This window comes from Podarcis gaigeae (genome assembly GCF_964106915.1).
Source record: "Podarcis gaigeae genome assembly, chromosome: 18".
NCBI lineage: Eukaryota > Metazoa > Chordata > Lepidosauria > Squamata > Lacertidae > Podarcis > Podarcis gaigeae.
In genome coordinates this window covers 1,305,870-1,321,919 of record NC_139696.1, presented here as the reverse complement: position 1 = coordinate 1,321,919, position 16,050 = coordinate 1,305,870, and the positions used below count along the sequence as shown (strand labels likewise).

The 16,050-nt window shown below is 50.0% G+C and overlaps 1 protein-coding gene across 7 annotated transcripts in view; it reads right to left on the bottom strand.

The window, feature by feature from the left end:
• PALM (paralemmin) overlaps positions 1–13,796 on the bottom strand; it is a 50,357-nt gene extending 36,561 nt beyond the window's left edge. For 4 of the 7 annotated variants that reach the window (XR_014559735.1, XR_014559736.1, XR_014559737.1 and 1 more), the window contains exon 1: positions 13,405–13,793. Coding sequence is in view for 2 of the 7 variants with exons in the window: in XM_083720635.1 (XP_083576761.1) it covers positions 13,405–13,409 (5 nt within the window). In the remaining 5 variants the exon portion in view is untranslated. Of the gene's footprint in view, positions 1–13,404 lie in introns of all 7 variants that reach the window. The other 3 variants (XR_014559733.1, XR_014559734.1, XM_083720634.1) reach the window with 1 other exon arrangement.
• Positions 13,797–16,050: the final 2,254 nt, after the last annotated feature.

Below are 16,050 nucleotides of genomic sequence, written 5' to 3'. Positions count from 1 at the left end.
ATATATTCCTGGGCGTGGGGCGGGAAAGGGAAACTTTGATGGAGAAAGGCTGGCTTGGTGTGAGTGTGTGGTTGTTGTTGTTGTTTTAAAAAAGAGAGAAACCATTGGCAATTTTGTTCTGCGTCGCTCATGCAGGAACAAGGGCTGGAGGTGCCAAGTGTGACTAACAGGATAAGTGTTTTGTGTGTGTGTGTGTGTGTTTTCGTACGCACGTCTCAAGCCTGGTGTGATTTGCTTCCCAGCCAGAGATAAAACAGACGAATCGGAAGAGGAGGCGAGGAGAAAGCTGGTTTCTAAATGCATCTGGGGAAGGGCTGGGAGACTTGAACTCAGGACACAAGGCAGTTGGGGAGAGCGCTGGACCAAAGGGGTTCTATAGGGGACCCAGAATTCACCCACTACTTTGGCCAGTCAGTATCCCTGTCTACACCCCCATCGTCCAGCCCGGACACCGGGGTCCATCTCTCAAGAGCGTTCTGGCGGTTCCCTCCCTGCGGGAAGCGAGGTTACAGGGAACCAGGCAGAGGGCCTTCAAATCCCCTCCAACGTTTCTCTCCTGAAAATAGGGACGTCCTATTCCATCCCCTCCAACATTTCTCCCTTGAAAATAAGGACGTCCTATTCCATCCCCTCCAACGTTTCTCCCCTGAAAAGAGGGACGTCCTATTCCATCCCCTCCAACGTTTCTCCCCTGAAAAGAGGGACGTCCTATTCCATCCCCTCCAACGTTTCTCCCCTGAAAATAGGGACGTCCTATTCCATCCCCTCCAACGTTTCTCCCGTGAAAATAGGGACGTCCTATTCCATCCCCTCCAACGTTTCTCCCCTGAAAATAGGGACGTCCTATTCCATCCCCTCCAACGTTTCTCCCCTGAAAATAGGGACGTCCTATTCCATCCCCTCCAACGTTTCTCCCCTGAAAAGAGGGACGTCCTATTCCATCCCCTCCAACGTTTCTCCCCTGAAAAGAGGGACGTCCTATTCCATCCCCTCCAACGTTTCTCCCCTGAAAAGAGGGACCTCCTATTCCACCCCATCCAATGTTTCTCCCCTGAAAAGAGGGACGTCCTATTCCATCCCCTCCAACGTTTCTCCCCTGAAAATAGGGACGTCCTATTCCATCCCCTCCAACGTTTCTCCCCTGAAAAGAGGGACGTCCTATTCCATCCCCTCCAACGTTTCTCCCCTGAAAATAGGGACGTCCTATTCCATCCCCTCCAACGTTTCTCCCCTGAAAATAGGGACGTCCTATTCCATCCCCTCCAACGTTTCTCCCCTGAAAATAGGGACGTCCTATTCCATCCCCTCCAACGTTTCTCCCGTGAAAATAGGGACGTCCTATTCCGTCCCCTCCAACATTTCTCCCCTGAAAATAGGGACGTCCTATTCCATCCCCTCCAACGTTTCTCCAGTGAAAAGAGGGACGTCCTAAGGAAAAGCAGGACATTCTGGGACGGCTTCTGTGAGTCTGGGACTTTCCCTGGAAAACAGGGACCCTTTTAGGGTCTGTATTCTGCTTACAAAGTTGTCACCACTCCAGAACCTCATGGGGCTCAGAGCTTTGTAAAGAAATTGCAAATGTGATGTCCTGATCTTTGTTGATCTCTCTCTCCCTCAGACAATTCCACTCAGCTGACGAGCAAAATATTTTCCCTCTACTTGCTGTGGGGCGTTTTTCCTTTTTATTCCAGGATCGTAGGGAAAGGTCTAGCGACCTTTTGTCTCTCTCCACACCCCTAACGCGGAACAATAATGTTTGTTTGCCGGCCTTCCCCGGCCAGTTTCTCATTATATCATCGCCAAACGACGCGTTTTTAAAACGACGCCCCCTCTGCCCCCTCGCTCTTGCACAACAGATCATCTGGCACAAGCCTTACGCTACGGTGAGCTGGTCCCAGTTTGTCCAATAAACCAGTTTATTCTCAGAAGAGAAGTCCTGGGTGCGAGTTTTGCACATAGCCGAATAAAGGATCATCAACATAATAATTTCTTATTTATACCCCGCCCATCTGGCTGGGTTTCCCCAGCCACTCTGGGCGGCTCCAAACAGAATATTAAAAACGCGATAAAACATCAAACATTAAAAAGCTTCCCTAAACAGGGCTGCCTTCAGGTGTCTTCTAAAAGTCAGATACGGAGGTCCAGCTGACCTTGAAAGCCTTAAATGGCCCAGTAGACCTGAAGGAGCATCTCCAGCCCGGACACCAGGCCAGGGTCCCTCTCCCGAGGGCCTTCTGGTGGTTCCCTCCCTGCGAGAAGCGAGGTTACAGGGAACCAGGCCGAGGGCCTTCTCGGTGGTGGCACCCTCCCTTCAGATGTCAAGGAAATAAACAACTATCTGACTTTTCCATCCCCTCCAACGTTTCTCCCCTGAAAACATTGCTCCACCCCCCTTCTCCAGTCTCCTGAAATTTCCACCCCAGTTAGGGGTGCGGAGCACAATCTGGATCCAGTCCACATTTAAAGGGAAACCAATCTAATGGTTCGGGGCAGGGTGGGGATATGAGAACGGAAACCCATCCCTAGTTTTAAATTCCACCGTTCTCTAAATTTTGCAATGTGGTCATTGTTGGATTGCTCCATAATTCCCTTGGCCTGAGACCACCAGGGGAAGCACCTAAAAATTTCCTCTCCCAAATCTGCAGACCTCCTTCACGTTAGTTGTTCTTGTTCGCCCAGACCCTCTGCATCGAGGGATCTGCAATGGTCCCTTGGTTCTCAAACGTAATCCATTCCGGAAATTCCGTTCCAAAACCAAAGCGTTCCAAAACCAAGGTGCGCTTTCCCATAGAAAGCAATGCAAAACGGATCAATCCGTTCCAGACTTTTAAAAACAGCAATTTAACGTGAATTTGACTATCTAACGAGACGTTGATCCATAAAACAAAAGCAATAAACGATGTACCGCAGTCGCACAATCAATCAATCCATCAGTAGCTGGACTGGGTTCCACGCAGTCGCAAAAGAAGAACAGAAAGAGCCGCAAAAACGAAAATGCAAAGTAAATAGCAGAAACGGACAGACTTTGGTGTGACACGCAAATCGGAAGCGCGACACTCAAAACGGAGCACGTTCAGCTTCTGAGAAAAAAGAAGAACACTTCCTTCTGGGTGTGCAGTGTTTGGGTTCCACGTTGTTTGAGTACCAAGACGTTTGGGAACCAAGGCCTTGCAAAATACCACGCAAAAGAAAAGCCCTGCGCTTCGGTAATGGGTTTCTGAAAATCCAAGATGGAAAAACGGAAGGAAATCCTGTGTAACGAGGTGATTGGGTTAGCAGGATGGCTACAGACTCCCCAGGGGAGTGGCTACAGAACCATGGGCGTGGCTACAGACTCCTCATGGGCGTGGCTACAGACTCCCTAGGGGAGTGGCTACAGACTCATGGGTGTGGCTACAGACTCCCTAGGGGCGTGGCTACAGACTCATGGGTGTGGCTACAGACTCCCTAGGGGAGTGGCTACAGACTCATGGGTGTGGCTACAGACTCCCTAGGGGCGTGGCTACAGACTCATGGGTGTGGCTACAGACTCCCTAGGGGAGTGGCTACAGACTCATGGGTGTGGCTACAGACTCCCTAGGGGCGTGGCTACAGACTCATGGGTGTGGCTACAGACTCCCTAGGGGTGTGGCTACAGACTCATGGGTGTGGCTACAGACTCCCTAGGGGCGTGGCTACAGACTCATGGGCGTGGCTATAGACTCCCCAGGGGAGTGGCTACAGACTCATGGGCGTGGCTATAGACTCCCCAGGGGAGTGGCTACAGACTCATGGGCGTGACTATAGACTCCCCAGGGGAGTGGCTACAGACTCATGGGCGTGGCTACAGACTCCCTAGGGGAGTGGCTACAGTCTCATGGGTGTGGCTATAGACTCCCCAGGGGAGTGGCTACAGACTTTTCTTTTTTATAATATTTTTAATTCATTTTTCAGATACAAATTCCACCATATCACATTTTACCACACCTTTTTCTTTTTCTTTGGCTACAGACTTCTCAGGGGGGTAGCTATAGATTCCCAGACTCATGGGCGTGGCTACAGCCTCGTGGGCGTGGCTACAGACTCCCCTTGAGGGTGCGCAGCTATGGACCCTCCATGGCTACAGACTGCTCTTGGGGTACAAGTGCGAATCGTGGTGGGGAAGGTCACAACCACTCCCACCCCAACATCTATCGGGTCCACGGCCAGAAGCCCACTTGCCACCCAGGTCCCTGATTTCGCGGCGTCCCCAACCGCGCCGCATTTTGCCCCCCTTCCCAACCTGGCGATTCGCTTTCCAGCAAGAGAAAGGGGAGACGAGAGATTGCAGGCGGCCTTCGAATCGCGGCAGATGCATTAGGAGGACGGCGGCGGAGAGAGATGCTTCGCTGGCGGAGCCCGGGGAAAATGGAGGCCATGAATATTTGATGGAAGAGGCTGTTTGGAGGAGGAGAAGGCGGAAAAGGAGCTGGATTTCCCCCCCCCCCCTTTAATTATTATTTCCAGGCAAGCCTGCTGGAGGCATTTGAGCCGCGTTGATTCTTTCCCACCACACTTAGCGTATTTATGAATGAAGGCCGCTGTTTCTGCTGCAGCCGAGCCTGACATCATTGCTTCTGCCTCTGTTTCCCCCCACCACCAAAAAAAACCCCCAAACCAGCTGCAGAGGGCAATTCCTCAAGGCCTAAGCCTGCAGGGCTTACTTGGGAGTAAGCTGGGGACCTACCCCTGAGTAAGCACGCTTATAGGGTTGGGTGATGTTAATTCTCCGTCGCACAATCACATCAGGATGATTTTTTTTGGTGGAGTAATCGCTAGCCTGAAGTCATAACCACGTTGAAGGAAAGGAAGAGAAGTCCCTAGCCTCTGCAGGGCTATTTTCCTTAACTTCTGGCTCCCTGCAGCAAGCCGCAATGCTGGGAATCTCAGGATCACATCAGAGCACAGAAGGTCCGTCAATTCTGGCTCAAGGTGGGTGATGGCTGGGCAATTTAAAAAAGGCACACAGCTACATCCTTGCAGAGCCTACATTTTGAGGAGTTTAAAAGTCAAAAGGATTAAGTTTGAGAAGCAAGGGACCACTGTATTGGGCTCGAAACCTGGGCAGAGGCTGGGCTGTTGGAGGACCAAACGGGACACAGCTCTCAGACCCTCCCGGCGGTAGGAAGGACCGTTTGGGACCCAGGTGTGAAACGAAACGGAGAGGGAGGGCTGCTTTGCATTCCAGAGGGGAGTCGTGGCCGGGCGGCAGTTCGAAAGACTGGGAAAAACTGCTACGGACTCAGCATAACCCGAGCTGACCTTGCTTAGAGAAACCTGCTGGGTCAGCAACTATCTCAGCTGTGAAGGGAATGTTTCAAACACGGCCGGCATCAGAGAGAGACGGAGAGGGAGAGGGAGAGGGAGAGGGGCTGGCTGGCTATCCGGCCTCATTTTCAGCCATTCAGAGCCCCGTGGACAATGGGCAAGCGAAGCCCATTTAGTTCCGCCTCATTGTGCACAAGAGAAGGGAAGGTTCTGGATTCGAATCACGCTCTGTTGCTACATTTCGCCACAGAGCGCCTCTTCCCCACTAGGGACGACCTGAAGTGAAATTTCCGCTCCTCCCAGGCCACATTAAAGCACGGTGACGCCACTCAAAAACGCCACGGCTTCTTCCCTTAAGGCAGGCATGTACAAAGTCCGTTTTGGGGGCCAAATTTCAGTTTATTTTCTGGGGTCAAATCCTACTAAAAGCTCAACAGCTTTGGGGTAAAATCCTAAGGCACCCCTGCCCTAAGGGATTCTGGGAGCTGTAGTTTTGTAAGCATTTGCTAAGTGTTAGTAGAACTCTTTTATTCCCATCCCTGAGCTACAATTCCCAGACTGTTTCAACAGTCATTTCCTCTTCGCAGCAGAGAACTCTGGGAACTGTAGTTCCGGGAGGGGACGAAGGGAGTCTCCAAACAACTGGCCGTCTCAAACTACAGTTCCCAGAATTCTTTGGGGGGAAGCCATGACGGCTCGAAGCAGCATCACTCTGTAAATAGACTGAAAAATAGTTTCTACCCAAGAGCTGTGGCCTTCTTAAATGCAGTAACTCGATAGTGTGACCTGGGAGTTTGATGGGTGTGGGTGTGGGTGTGGCTGGAATGTGGTTTGTTTGGTTGTTGTTGTTGTGTTGCTTTTGTTGTTTTTAAGGGATGGCATCCAATTTCGTTGCACTTGTGCAATGTTGCACTTGTGTAATGACAATAAAGAATCTATCTATCTATCTATCTATCTATCTAAATGCGACCTCAGTTTATCATGTCTCCTGGTCTTCATTTCTCCATCCGTTTGCAATTTTTTCTTTTAAAAGTCCTCGTGAAAATTCACCAGCAGTTCGGTGTGATTTTATTCTAACGCACCTGTTTTAGGATCCAGTTTTGCCTAATATACAGGTTTCTGCAAAGCAGTTCCCAGCAATACAATACAATCCTTGCGCCTTCTTTTCGACAACCATGCATTTTAATGCACAGTTTAGGCCAGTTTTAAGCGTTTTCTATTTCTTTCCCCGCACTACTCGTCCAGAAGGAAAACTGCATTGCAAAATTTAGGTAAAGGTAAAGGGACCCCTGACCATTAGGTCCAGTCATGGCCGACTCTGGGGTTGCAGCGCTCATCTGGCTTTACTGGCCACCCATGTCTCCAAATTGCAAAATTTGGCCAGCAGGACTAAACCGCTTCTGGTGAACCAGAGCAGCGCACGGAAACGCCGTTTACCTTCCCGCCAGAGCGGTACCTATTTATCTACTTGCACTTGATGTGCTTCCGAACTGCTAGGTTGGCAGGAGCAGGGACTGAGGAACGGGAGCTCACCCCGTCATTGCGGGGATTTGAACCGCTGACCTTCTGATCGGCAAGTCCTAGGCTCTGTGGTTTAACCCACAGCGCCACCCGCGTCTCCAAATTGCAAAATTTGGAGTGCTGAAAATTTCACAGGACACGGCTGCGATCTGCTGCGCCTATTCCTTGGGGAAAGTGTGGGTTGAGAATTTTCGCCTTTGGATGCAAATCAAAAAGGTCTCCTTCGCTCTGCCTGGCCTTCCCCGCCATCAAAAATACAGCCTGTCCCTTTCCGTTGAGACCATCTCCTCTTTCTTTTGCACAGGAAACTCAACAACGTGCATCGACAAGTGTAGCAATCAAACAGCCCCTTAAATAAATATCAAATCAAGTTGAGCCGTCTCTCCCAGAAAAGAAATCGGAGCTACTGTGGACATCCCTGCCCCAACACACATGTACAGACTTGCGGGCACTTCCATCCCATGCAACCTTTTCAGTTTCAAAGTACTGGTAAATAGCGAACGCACCAATTAACAAATAAATAAAGTCCGCGGTTCACAGCAGAGGGAACTGAGCTGAAGCTATTTTCTCCATGACTGTGGGGGAAAGCAAATTTTAGCTTTGATCTAGCCTGTTTCCCACAGCGCTCCAGACAGTGGGTTGCATTCCGAGGTAGACTACTCTTGGAAATGGGGGCTCCATTTGGTTCCGCCGCCAGGGGCGTCAGAAATAGCGCCCGAGCGGAATTTCTGAAAATCTCAGAAATGTACTGGGGAAAACCCAGGTGACTCAGTGTCATAAGTGTTGATTTCCCCCCTGAAACAGCTCAAAAAGTTTGTGGGGGTTTTTTTTTGGGGGGGGAGATATTGGGGGGGAGGGCTCAACAAATTTGTCACACACAAAAAAGGACCCTATAATAGGCAGGTCCGTGAAAAGCTCAAGAAACGACCCGACAGCAGGAGAAGGAAGGATCCCTGCTTTGGATCTCCGGGAACTGCCATTCAGAGACAGGCTGCTGTTGCCAGGTGAGGTAAAGCCAGAGGTAGACTGCGCTTGAACCTGGAGGCTCTATTTTGCGAACACGTCTAACTGCGGCCGAAACCTTCTTGCTCCTCCTTCACGAAGTTGTCTAATCTGCTTTTAAAGCTATCTGATCCCCAGTGGCAGCAAAAACAAAACACCCCCCAAAGGCGTGATTCTGCAAGGCGGCTTTTTGCAAAATAAGTCTGGGCCAAGTTACTAGGCCACGTGAAGATTTGCCGGTCCGTTTGCGCTTGGGTTGAGCGTTTGGGGTCTGAAAGGGGGGCATGAAGTGGAAGGGAAGGGGTTTTCCTTGAGCTACTCCCTTGCTTGGAAGCTGTTTCTAAGATACGAATCAGGTGGTATATAAATTTTAATAAAAGATTTAAACAAACATGCACTGGGAAGCTACGGGATAAACTTCGCTGTTGTGCGATGCTCAGAAAACAACCCCCTTTAGCTGCGATGCCTGCACCCCGTGGGGTTGGGCTAGATGACCGCATGGGGTCCTTCGCACACAATTCTACGGTTCTGTGAGTCAAAAAAGCAATGCTCTCTGAAGCCCGGGGAACCAGTTTGCAGGTGCAGAGGAGGAGGGGAAGGGCTGATCGGCTGATTGGATCTGCTTTAATCTCCCCGGGAAGCAGGTGGGAGCCTAACTGAAACCCACACTAATGAGATCTAGCCGAAGTTAAGAAACTAGTTGCAGGCCCTTGAGGAACCAGCAGGCCCGGTGGTTAAGACTTGCAAGGCTGTTGTTGCACAGGACATGGGATCGGGGCAGGCGGAAGAATTCAGATTCGAGCCACTTTTTAAAACGAATATACCCAGTTGTACTTTGCAAAACAGAGGCCGACGCTTTTCGAACTCTGAATTTTGCAGCCAAGTGCCGTGCCCAAAATAAATGCACAGACCAGGGGTGCAGTGTGTGCGTGAAGACGCACACATCAGAACTGGGAACGTTCAGCCGAATCGCAACCCCCAAGGAGCGTCCGCAGGGAGAAATTCGCCCCGGAAATGCCGGTGAACTCTCTCTCGGTGGCATTTATTTGCCATGTGCTAAAAGGTAAAGGGACCCCTGACCATTAGGTCCAGCCGTGGCTGACTCTGGGGTTGCGGCGCTCATCTTGCTTTAGTGGCCAAGGGAGCCGGCGTACAGCTTCCGGGTCACGTGGCCAGCAGGACTAAGCCGCTTCTGGCGAACCAGAGCAGCGCACGGAAACACCGTTTACCTTCCCGCCGGAGTGGTACCTATCGATCTACTTGCACTTTGAGGTGCTTTCAAACTGCTAGGTTGGCAGGAGCAGGGACTGAGCAATGGGAGCTCACACCGTCATGGGGATTCGAACTGCCGACCTTCTGATTTACAAGTCCTAGGCTCTGTGGTTTAACCCACAGCACCACCCGCGTCCCTTGCCATGTGGAGCTGAATGCAAAATGGGGCATCCCTACACATAGAATTGTAAGAGTTGGAAGGGAGTCCAGAGGTCCTTTGCAATGCAGGAATAAATTTGTTTTTCTGTTGCTTCCGAAAAGTTAGATTCCCAAACCACAAGGGTTCAAATTCTGGAAAAGGAGGAGATTTCAGGAAGGACAACCTGAAAGTATGAAGTCTAGAACTGACTTGCCTCTGAAATTAGCAGATTCCTCTTCCCTTGAGTAAGTTTGACCCAAAGTAGATCAATTTTTTTACGGGGGCTTAAGAGATGTTATAGGGACGCGGGTGGTGCTGTGGATTAAACCACAGAGCCTAGGACTTGCCGATCAGAAGGTCGGCAGTTCAAATCCCCGCGATGGGGTGAGCTCCTGTTGCTCTTGTCCCTGCTCCTGCCAACCTAGCAGTTCAAAAGCACATCAAAGTGCAAGTAGATAAATAGGTACCACTCCGGCAGGAAGGTAAATGGTGTTTCCGTGCGCTGCTCTGGTTTGCCAGAAGCGGCTTAGTCCTGCTGGTCACATGACCCGGAAGCTGTACGCCGGCTCCCTTGGCCAGTAAAGCGAGATGAGGCCGCAACCCCAGAGTCGGCCACGACTGGACCCAATCGTCAGGGGTCCCTTTACCTTTACCTATTCCATATTCCACATCAGTCTGCATTTTGAAAGAAATATTCTCGTGGAAATCCTTCAGGATTTCAGGCCCCATACGTTTAAAGGAGCACCGTACTACTTTAAAGAGAGTCCAGGAAACCGTAGTTTCTTACAGGTTTTGAGAGTTGTTAGGAGACCCACACACACTCTGGTTCACCTCCCAGAGCTAAAATTCCCAGTGTGGTTTTTAAAAAATCAATCCCTCTTCCCAGAGAGCTCTGGGAATTGCAGCTCTGGGATGGAAATACAGGATCTCCTAACAGCCACGAACAAACTACAGTTTCCAGGATACTTTGTTATGATGTTGCTTTGAAAGCATGGTGAAGATGGAAACTTATTAGTACTAATATACCTGTTTCCTTATACAGTTTTGCCTAACGCAAACATTCGGTTCGCTGAACGTATTCCGTCGCGCAGAAATCTTGACTGTAAGCTGCCGGGGGCAGAGACCTGTGCCTTTTTTGGCACGTGCAACCCAAGATTGTGACGGCATGCTAGAAGCAACCTCTAGATACAGCAGGACAAAAGTGGAAATATAGGCAGGGTCAAAAACCAAGACAATCTGGAAAATATCTTGCAAGGCGCTTGTAAGAAACAAACCAGGGATCTAAACCGAATTGCGGGAAAATAGTGGGGTTTTTTCCTAATTTGCTCCCCTGCAGGAAAAAAAACCTCATTGGCAGATTTACCTTAAAAACTGGAACCTTATTAGAAACCCTATAGCCTGCTTTATTTTTTTTAAAAGGCTTTCTGGTTCTTTTTCCCATGGGAGTGTATCAAATCTGATGCAAACGCTTCCTTTCTTTTCTATCTCTCCAGAACAGGAGGGATTTGGAATTTAAAAGCAGGCTCCGAGGAACAGGGGATGTGCTCCTGTTACGTCACGGAACGTCCACAAACATTTGGGGCGGGCACACATGTTGCCGAAAGCCCCGGACCCCCGGTCTGGAGCTGGGAGCGATTCCTTGCCTGTGGAAATGTAACCCTTCTCTCTCGCTCTCTGGTGCATGCTGATGTCAAGACAACTCTCTGGGCTAGATCTCCCGGGAGATTCTGCCTGGCGCCAGCAAATCCTCATGGAGGCTGCTAGGGAAAGCACAAATTATTATTTTTTGTTCTCGGAAAGGAGAGTGGAGGGTGCAGATAAGCAGCTTTACAGAGGTGCTGACTCCCTGGGCCCCTGTGAAATTCCCCACGGAGGAGCCAAACACCCACAAAATTTCAGTGCCGCCAGGGGCAAAACGTGGCTTTATTACACCCAGTTTGGCACCCACAAGCCAGTGGCAGCCCCCTGGAGGCTTCAACCCCCCCCCAACTAGCCCTCCTGTAAGATATGGCTCTGCCAGGGCATGCCCGCTGCATGGCGCCCACACACAAACCCCGGGCACCCACAGTTGTGGGTCAAAGCTGGCACTCCTAGGAAGCTAGCTGCCAAGCTGTTCCCATTCATGCCAGCCTTCCCTTCCAAATTTGTGCCGGGCGAGGTTTCAAGTGAGGGGGGAATCCCAGGGTGCCAGGCACCGCTCTGCCGGACGGGTGGGCCGGAAGAGACCCCGTGGGGGGAATATCCTAGCAAAGGCTGGGTTACTGGTACCGACAGAGGTCTGGCAAAGGGAAATGCACAGAGGCAGCTCTGTCGTTCTCTTGCCGGGCCCAGGCGTCCGAAGTGCTGTTTCTGTACCACCCTGAGAAACCTCTGAGAAGGTTCCCCCATCGAGATATTTGGTCTGGAAACCCCAACAGTTTGTTTTATGTTTTTTCTACAAAACCATCCGCAGGTCAGCACCAGGCAGAAGTTGAAATGAACATTTTGAGGGCTCAGGGAGTAAGATTTCTGGGTTCAGACCCCTTTAAAAAATGACACAGGGCCAGTTTTTAGAGAGAAGATGGGCTGGATTTCCAATCAATGACGCTCTTTGCTTTTAACTGTTCTCTTTCTACGATTCCATCCTGCCTGTGGCGGCCCGCTGGTCTCATCTGTGCCTCTGTGTCCATTTCCAACATTTTAGATACAGTGGTACCTCGGTTTAAGTACTTAATTCATTCCGGAGGTCCGTACTTAACCTGAAACTGTTCTCAACCTGAAGCACCACTTTAGCTAATGGGGCCTCCTGCTGCCGCTGTGCCGCCAGAGCACGATTTCTGTTCTTATCCTGAAGCAAAGTTCTTAACCTGAAGCACTATTTCTGGGTTAGCGGAGTCTGTAACCTGAAGCGTATGTAACCCAAGGTACCACTGTATTGATATTTGCTGCTACAAATGGTTTCACGCTTGCTTTCAACATTTTAGACGTTTGCTGTTTTGACGTTGCTCTCTGCTCGTGGGGGGGCTGCTTTGAGAGAACCATGGTTTGAAAGGCGGGGTAGAAATCTCCGAAACGAAAATAATAATAATGTAAGGAGCCCTGGAGAGGAGCTGCCGGCCAGAGCACAGCGTCCTGAGCTTGACAGACCATATATATATATATATATACACACACACACACACACACACACATATATACACATACATATATACACACACACATCGGGTCTTTCCACAGGCCTAGTAACATATTCCATATGGCTGTCCCAAGCCATTTTGCCGCCGGAGGCAAAGGAAAAGATTCCCCACCCAAATCCCAACAAGGCCGGCCACTAGATTTTCAACGCAGGAGATGGGCCGGGAGGTTCGCTGGGTTCAGGGAAACGACTCCGGCCCACGTGGCGGAGAGGCAGCTCCAAGCACCTGCAATCCTTCCATCCTCTGATGACTGAGAATCCTTCCTCAGCCTGCCTAATGACAGGGCCAGACCTCCTTTCTCTCTCTTCTCTCTCCCCCTCTTTCTCTCTCTTCCTCCCTGCCCAAGCCCAATGGAAGACGCTTCGTCTTCTCTGTACGCACCGGGGCTGCCCTTCCTTTTAAAACAACAACAACCCAAAAAATCAGGATTGGAACCGGGGAAGGATGTGGAGAGAGAGAAGAAGGCAGCCGCCGGGAACCGCCTGAGTCACGGCGAGTGGGGAGGGGGGCGAGGAAAGGGGGGGGAGGTGGGGGGAGGCTGCCACGCAGAATCACGCAGGAAACAAACAACAGGTAAAAAAAAAAAGAAGTGAGGGAGATGGTTCGCCCACATGCCAAAATGCAAAACCCACCAATCGTCCCCAAATCTCTTCCACTGGGAAATGGAAGCTGCGCTTCCCCCACCTCAAAGTGTTTATGAGCAATACGCAGGGTAGGGTGGAGGGAGGGCAAATCTGGGGTGCGGGAGCCCTCTCGGATTTGGGGGTGTCACGTCTCCCCCTTCCTTCCTTCCCTCCCTCTCTCCACGCAAACAAACGCACAACCGCCGCCTGTGCGCCAAACCACCGACGAACATCAGCCGAGATGGGCTTTGCAGCAAGGGAGAAAAGCAGCAAACGCGGAGCGGGGTGGGGTGTGGGGAGGTTTGAGGAGAAAGGTGCACGCAGAAGGGAGGAAGGAGGGAAGGAGAAAGGAGCTCGGGGAAGTGATGGGAAAGGGAAGACTTACTCCATTTTCGGTGCCGCGGCTGGCGCGCTCCGCTCCTTCAGCCTGGCAACCTTGCAAGGTGCAAAGGAGAGAGGGAAGGAGACCGAGAGAGGCTGCTGGGCTGGATTGATCTCTCTCTCCTTTTCCCTTTTTCCCTCCTCCTCTCTTCCTCCTCCTCCTCCTTCAAGATCTGCGCGTCCCAGGGGCCGCGGAGGAAGGCGGCTGCCGGTAGCAGCAGCAGCAAAGCATCCCCTCTGCCAACCGCTTATTGTCCAGAACCGACGATGGATGCGCGAGGAGAGGCTGGCTTGTTATGGAGGAGCGCGGGATGTGGGTGTCCTTGCGCGCTTTGCAAACCGCACCCCCCCCCCCGTCTCTCTCTCTCTCTCTCTCTCTCTCTCCCTCTCTCTCTCCAAAATTACAACAGCACCTCCTGCCGGCCGAGGCGCGCCGCCGTGCGTCTTTACGCGCAGACTGTCTGCGCGAGGTTTAGGGCGCGCCGGCGCGTCTTCCGCCCGCGCGCACCGCGGCGGCTGCGGGCAGCGCCGGGTTTACCTATAAGCTCAACAAGCTCTAACTTAGGGCCCCACTCTCTCTCAAAAATTTAAAGGGAAAAAAACAACTGGATGTATATTTCCAAAATATAAGATAAAAAACAAACAAAACAGCAACAGTGTTTTGTGACATCACCTTACCAACAAAGGTCCGTATAGTAAAAGCTCTGGTTTTCCCAGTAGTGATGTATAGAAGTGAGAGCTGGACCATAAAGAAGGCTGATCGCCGGAGAATGGATGGTTTTGAATTCTGGTGCTGGAGGAGACTCTTGAGAGTCCCATGGAGTGCAAGAAGATCAAACCTATGCATTCAGAAGGAAATCACTGGAAGGACAGATCCTGAAGCTGAAGCTCCAAGACTTTGGCCACCTCAGGAGAAGAGAAGACTCCCTGGAGAAGACCCCGATGTTGGGAAAGATGGAGGGCAGAAGGAGAAGGGGACGACAGAAGACGAGATGGTGGGACAGTGTTCTCGAAGCTACCAGCATGAGTTTGACCAAACTGTGGGAGGCAGTGGAAGACAGGAGGGCCTGGCGTGTTCTGGTCCATGGGGTCACAAAGAGGCGGACACAACTAAACAACAACAACAACAACAAAGGCTCCTCTGATGTAAGTCATGGGCCCTGCCTACTCCCTAAAATATCCCTGGTTTGCTCACTTCTATATATAGGGTGCCAACATTTTGCTATTTATAATTATTAGTAGTTTGCATCATATATTTGCACCTCTTATTATTTCATGTTATGGCAAGTTTCCAGAGACTAGATGATGAGTCTTTGTATATTGTGAGGGAACTTTTGTTACTGCAAAATGCCAATGTGTTTGCATTATTAAGTTTGTTAGGAATCAAAAATCATTTTAAGTTAGAGCTCAATAATTATTTCACTATTTATGTACTTCTTCTTAATTGTATTTCACTATCAATCTACTTCTTCTTAATTGTATTTCAGTTTTCAACAATTACTTTGATAAAATATATATTTTGTGATGTGCAAATGGCTTGAGATACCTATGAGGTCCATCAATTGCTATATAGCATACAGTGGTACCTCGGGTTACATACGCTTCAGGTTACATATGCTTCAGGTTACAGACTCTGCTAATCCAGAAATAGTACCTCGGGTTAAGAATTTTCCTTCAGGATGAGAACAGAAATCGCGCTCCGGCGGCGCAGCAGCAGCGGGAGGCCCCATTAGCTAAAGTGGTGCTTCAGGTTAAGAACAGTTTCAGGTTAAGAACGGACCTCCGGAATGAATTAAGTACTTAACCCGAGGTACCACTGTATATTCAATGCAAAAGACAGCGACAATTTGTTGTTGACAAAGGACATATAAAGGGCCCTATTACCTTCAGGAGCTGAGGACATCATCAAACCTAAATCCAGCCCTGCGAACGACTCTCCTTTGTTCCCCAAAGGAGAGAGAGATGCATATAGGTGCCTGGGCATCCACAGAATTCCCCATGAAGGGAGCCAGGCACCCACAAATTTTGCTGCCAGGGCCAGGCAAGCTGTATGACACCCACCCGCGATTTGGCATGTTTCTTTGCAGAGAATCTTCGCAGGGTTCCTTTCTTAAAATAATATTGGGGAAATAAAAACTCCCTTCCTCTCTATCTGTGTTTTTTTGGGGGGTGTTTTTTGATACTATTCCGCTTTTGTTTATGTCGACAAACTTTTAATATTTTAAAAGGATGTCCCATAGAGGAGGGAGAAAGGTTGTTTTCTGCTGCTCCAGAGAAGCGGACACGGAGCAATGGATCCAAACTCCAAGAAAGAAGATTCCACCTAAACATTAGGAAGAACTTCCTGACGGTAAGAGCTGTTTGACAGTGGAATTTGCTGCCAAGGAGTGTGGTGGAGTCTCCTTCTTTGGAGGTCTTTAAGTACAGGCTTGACAACCATATGTCAATCAATCAATCAATTTCCTTTATTCGACCGATAGTCAGAAATAAAACACAGAAATAAAACACAATACAGAATTATGAACTAAAACATCATGAACTAAAACATCATAGGGGTACATGAATAAGGTAGGGCCACAGCACTAAACCTCTCACAGATAACCCACATCAAGGCATTCAATTGTACGTTTCCGACGCTTGAGTGCCAGGA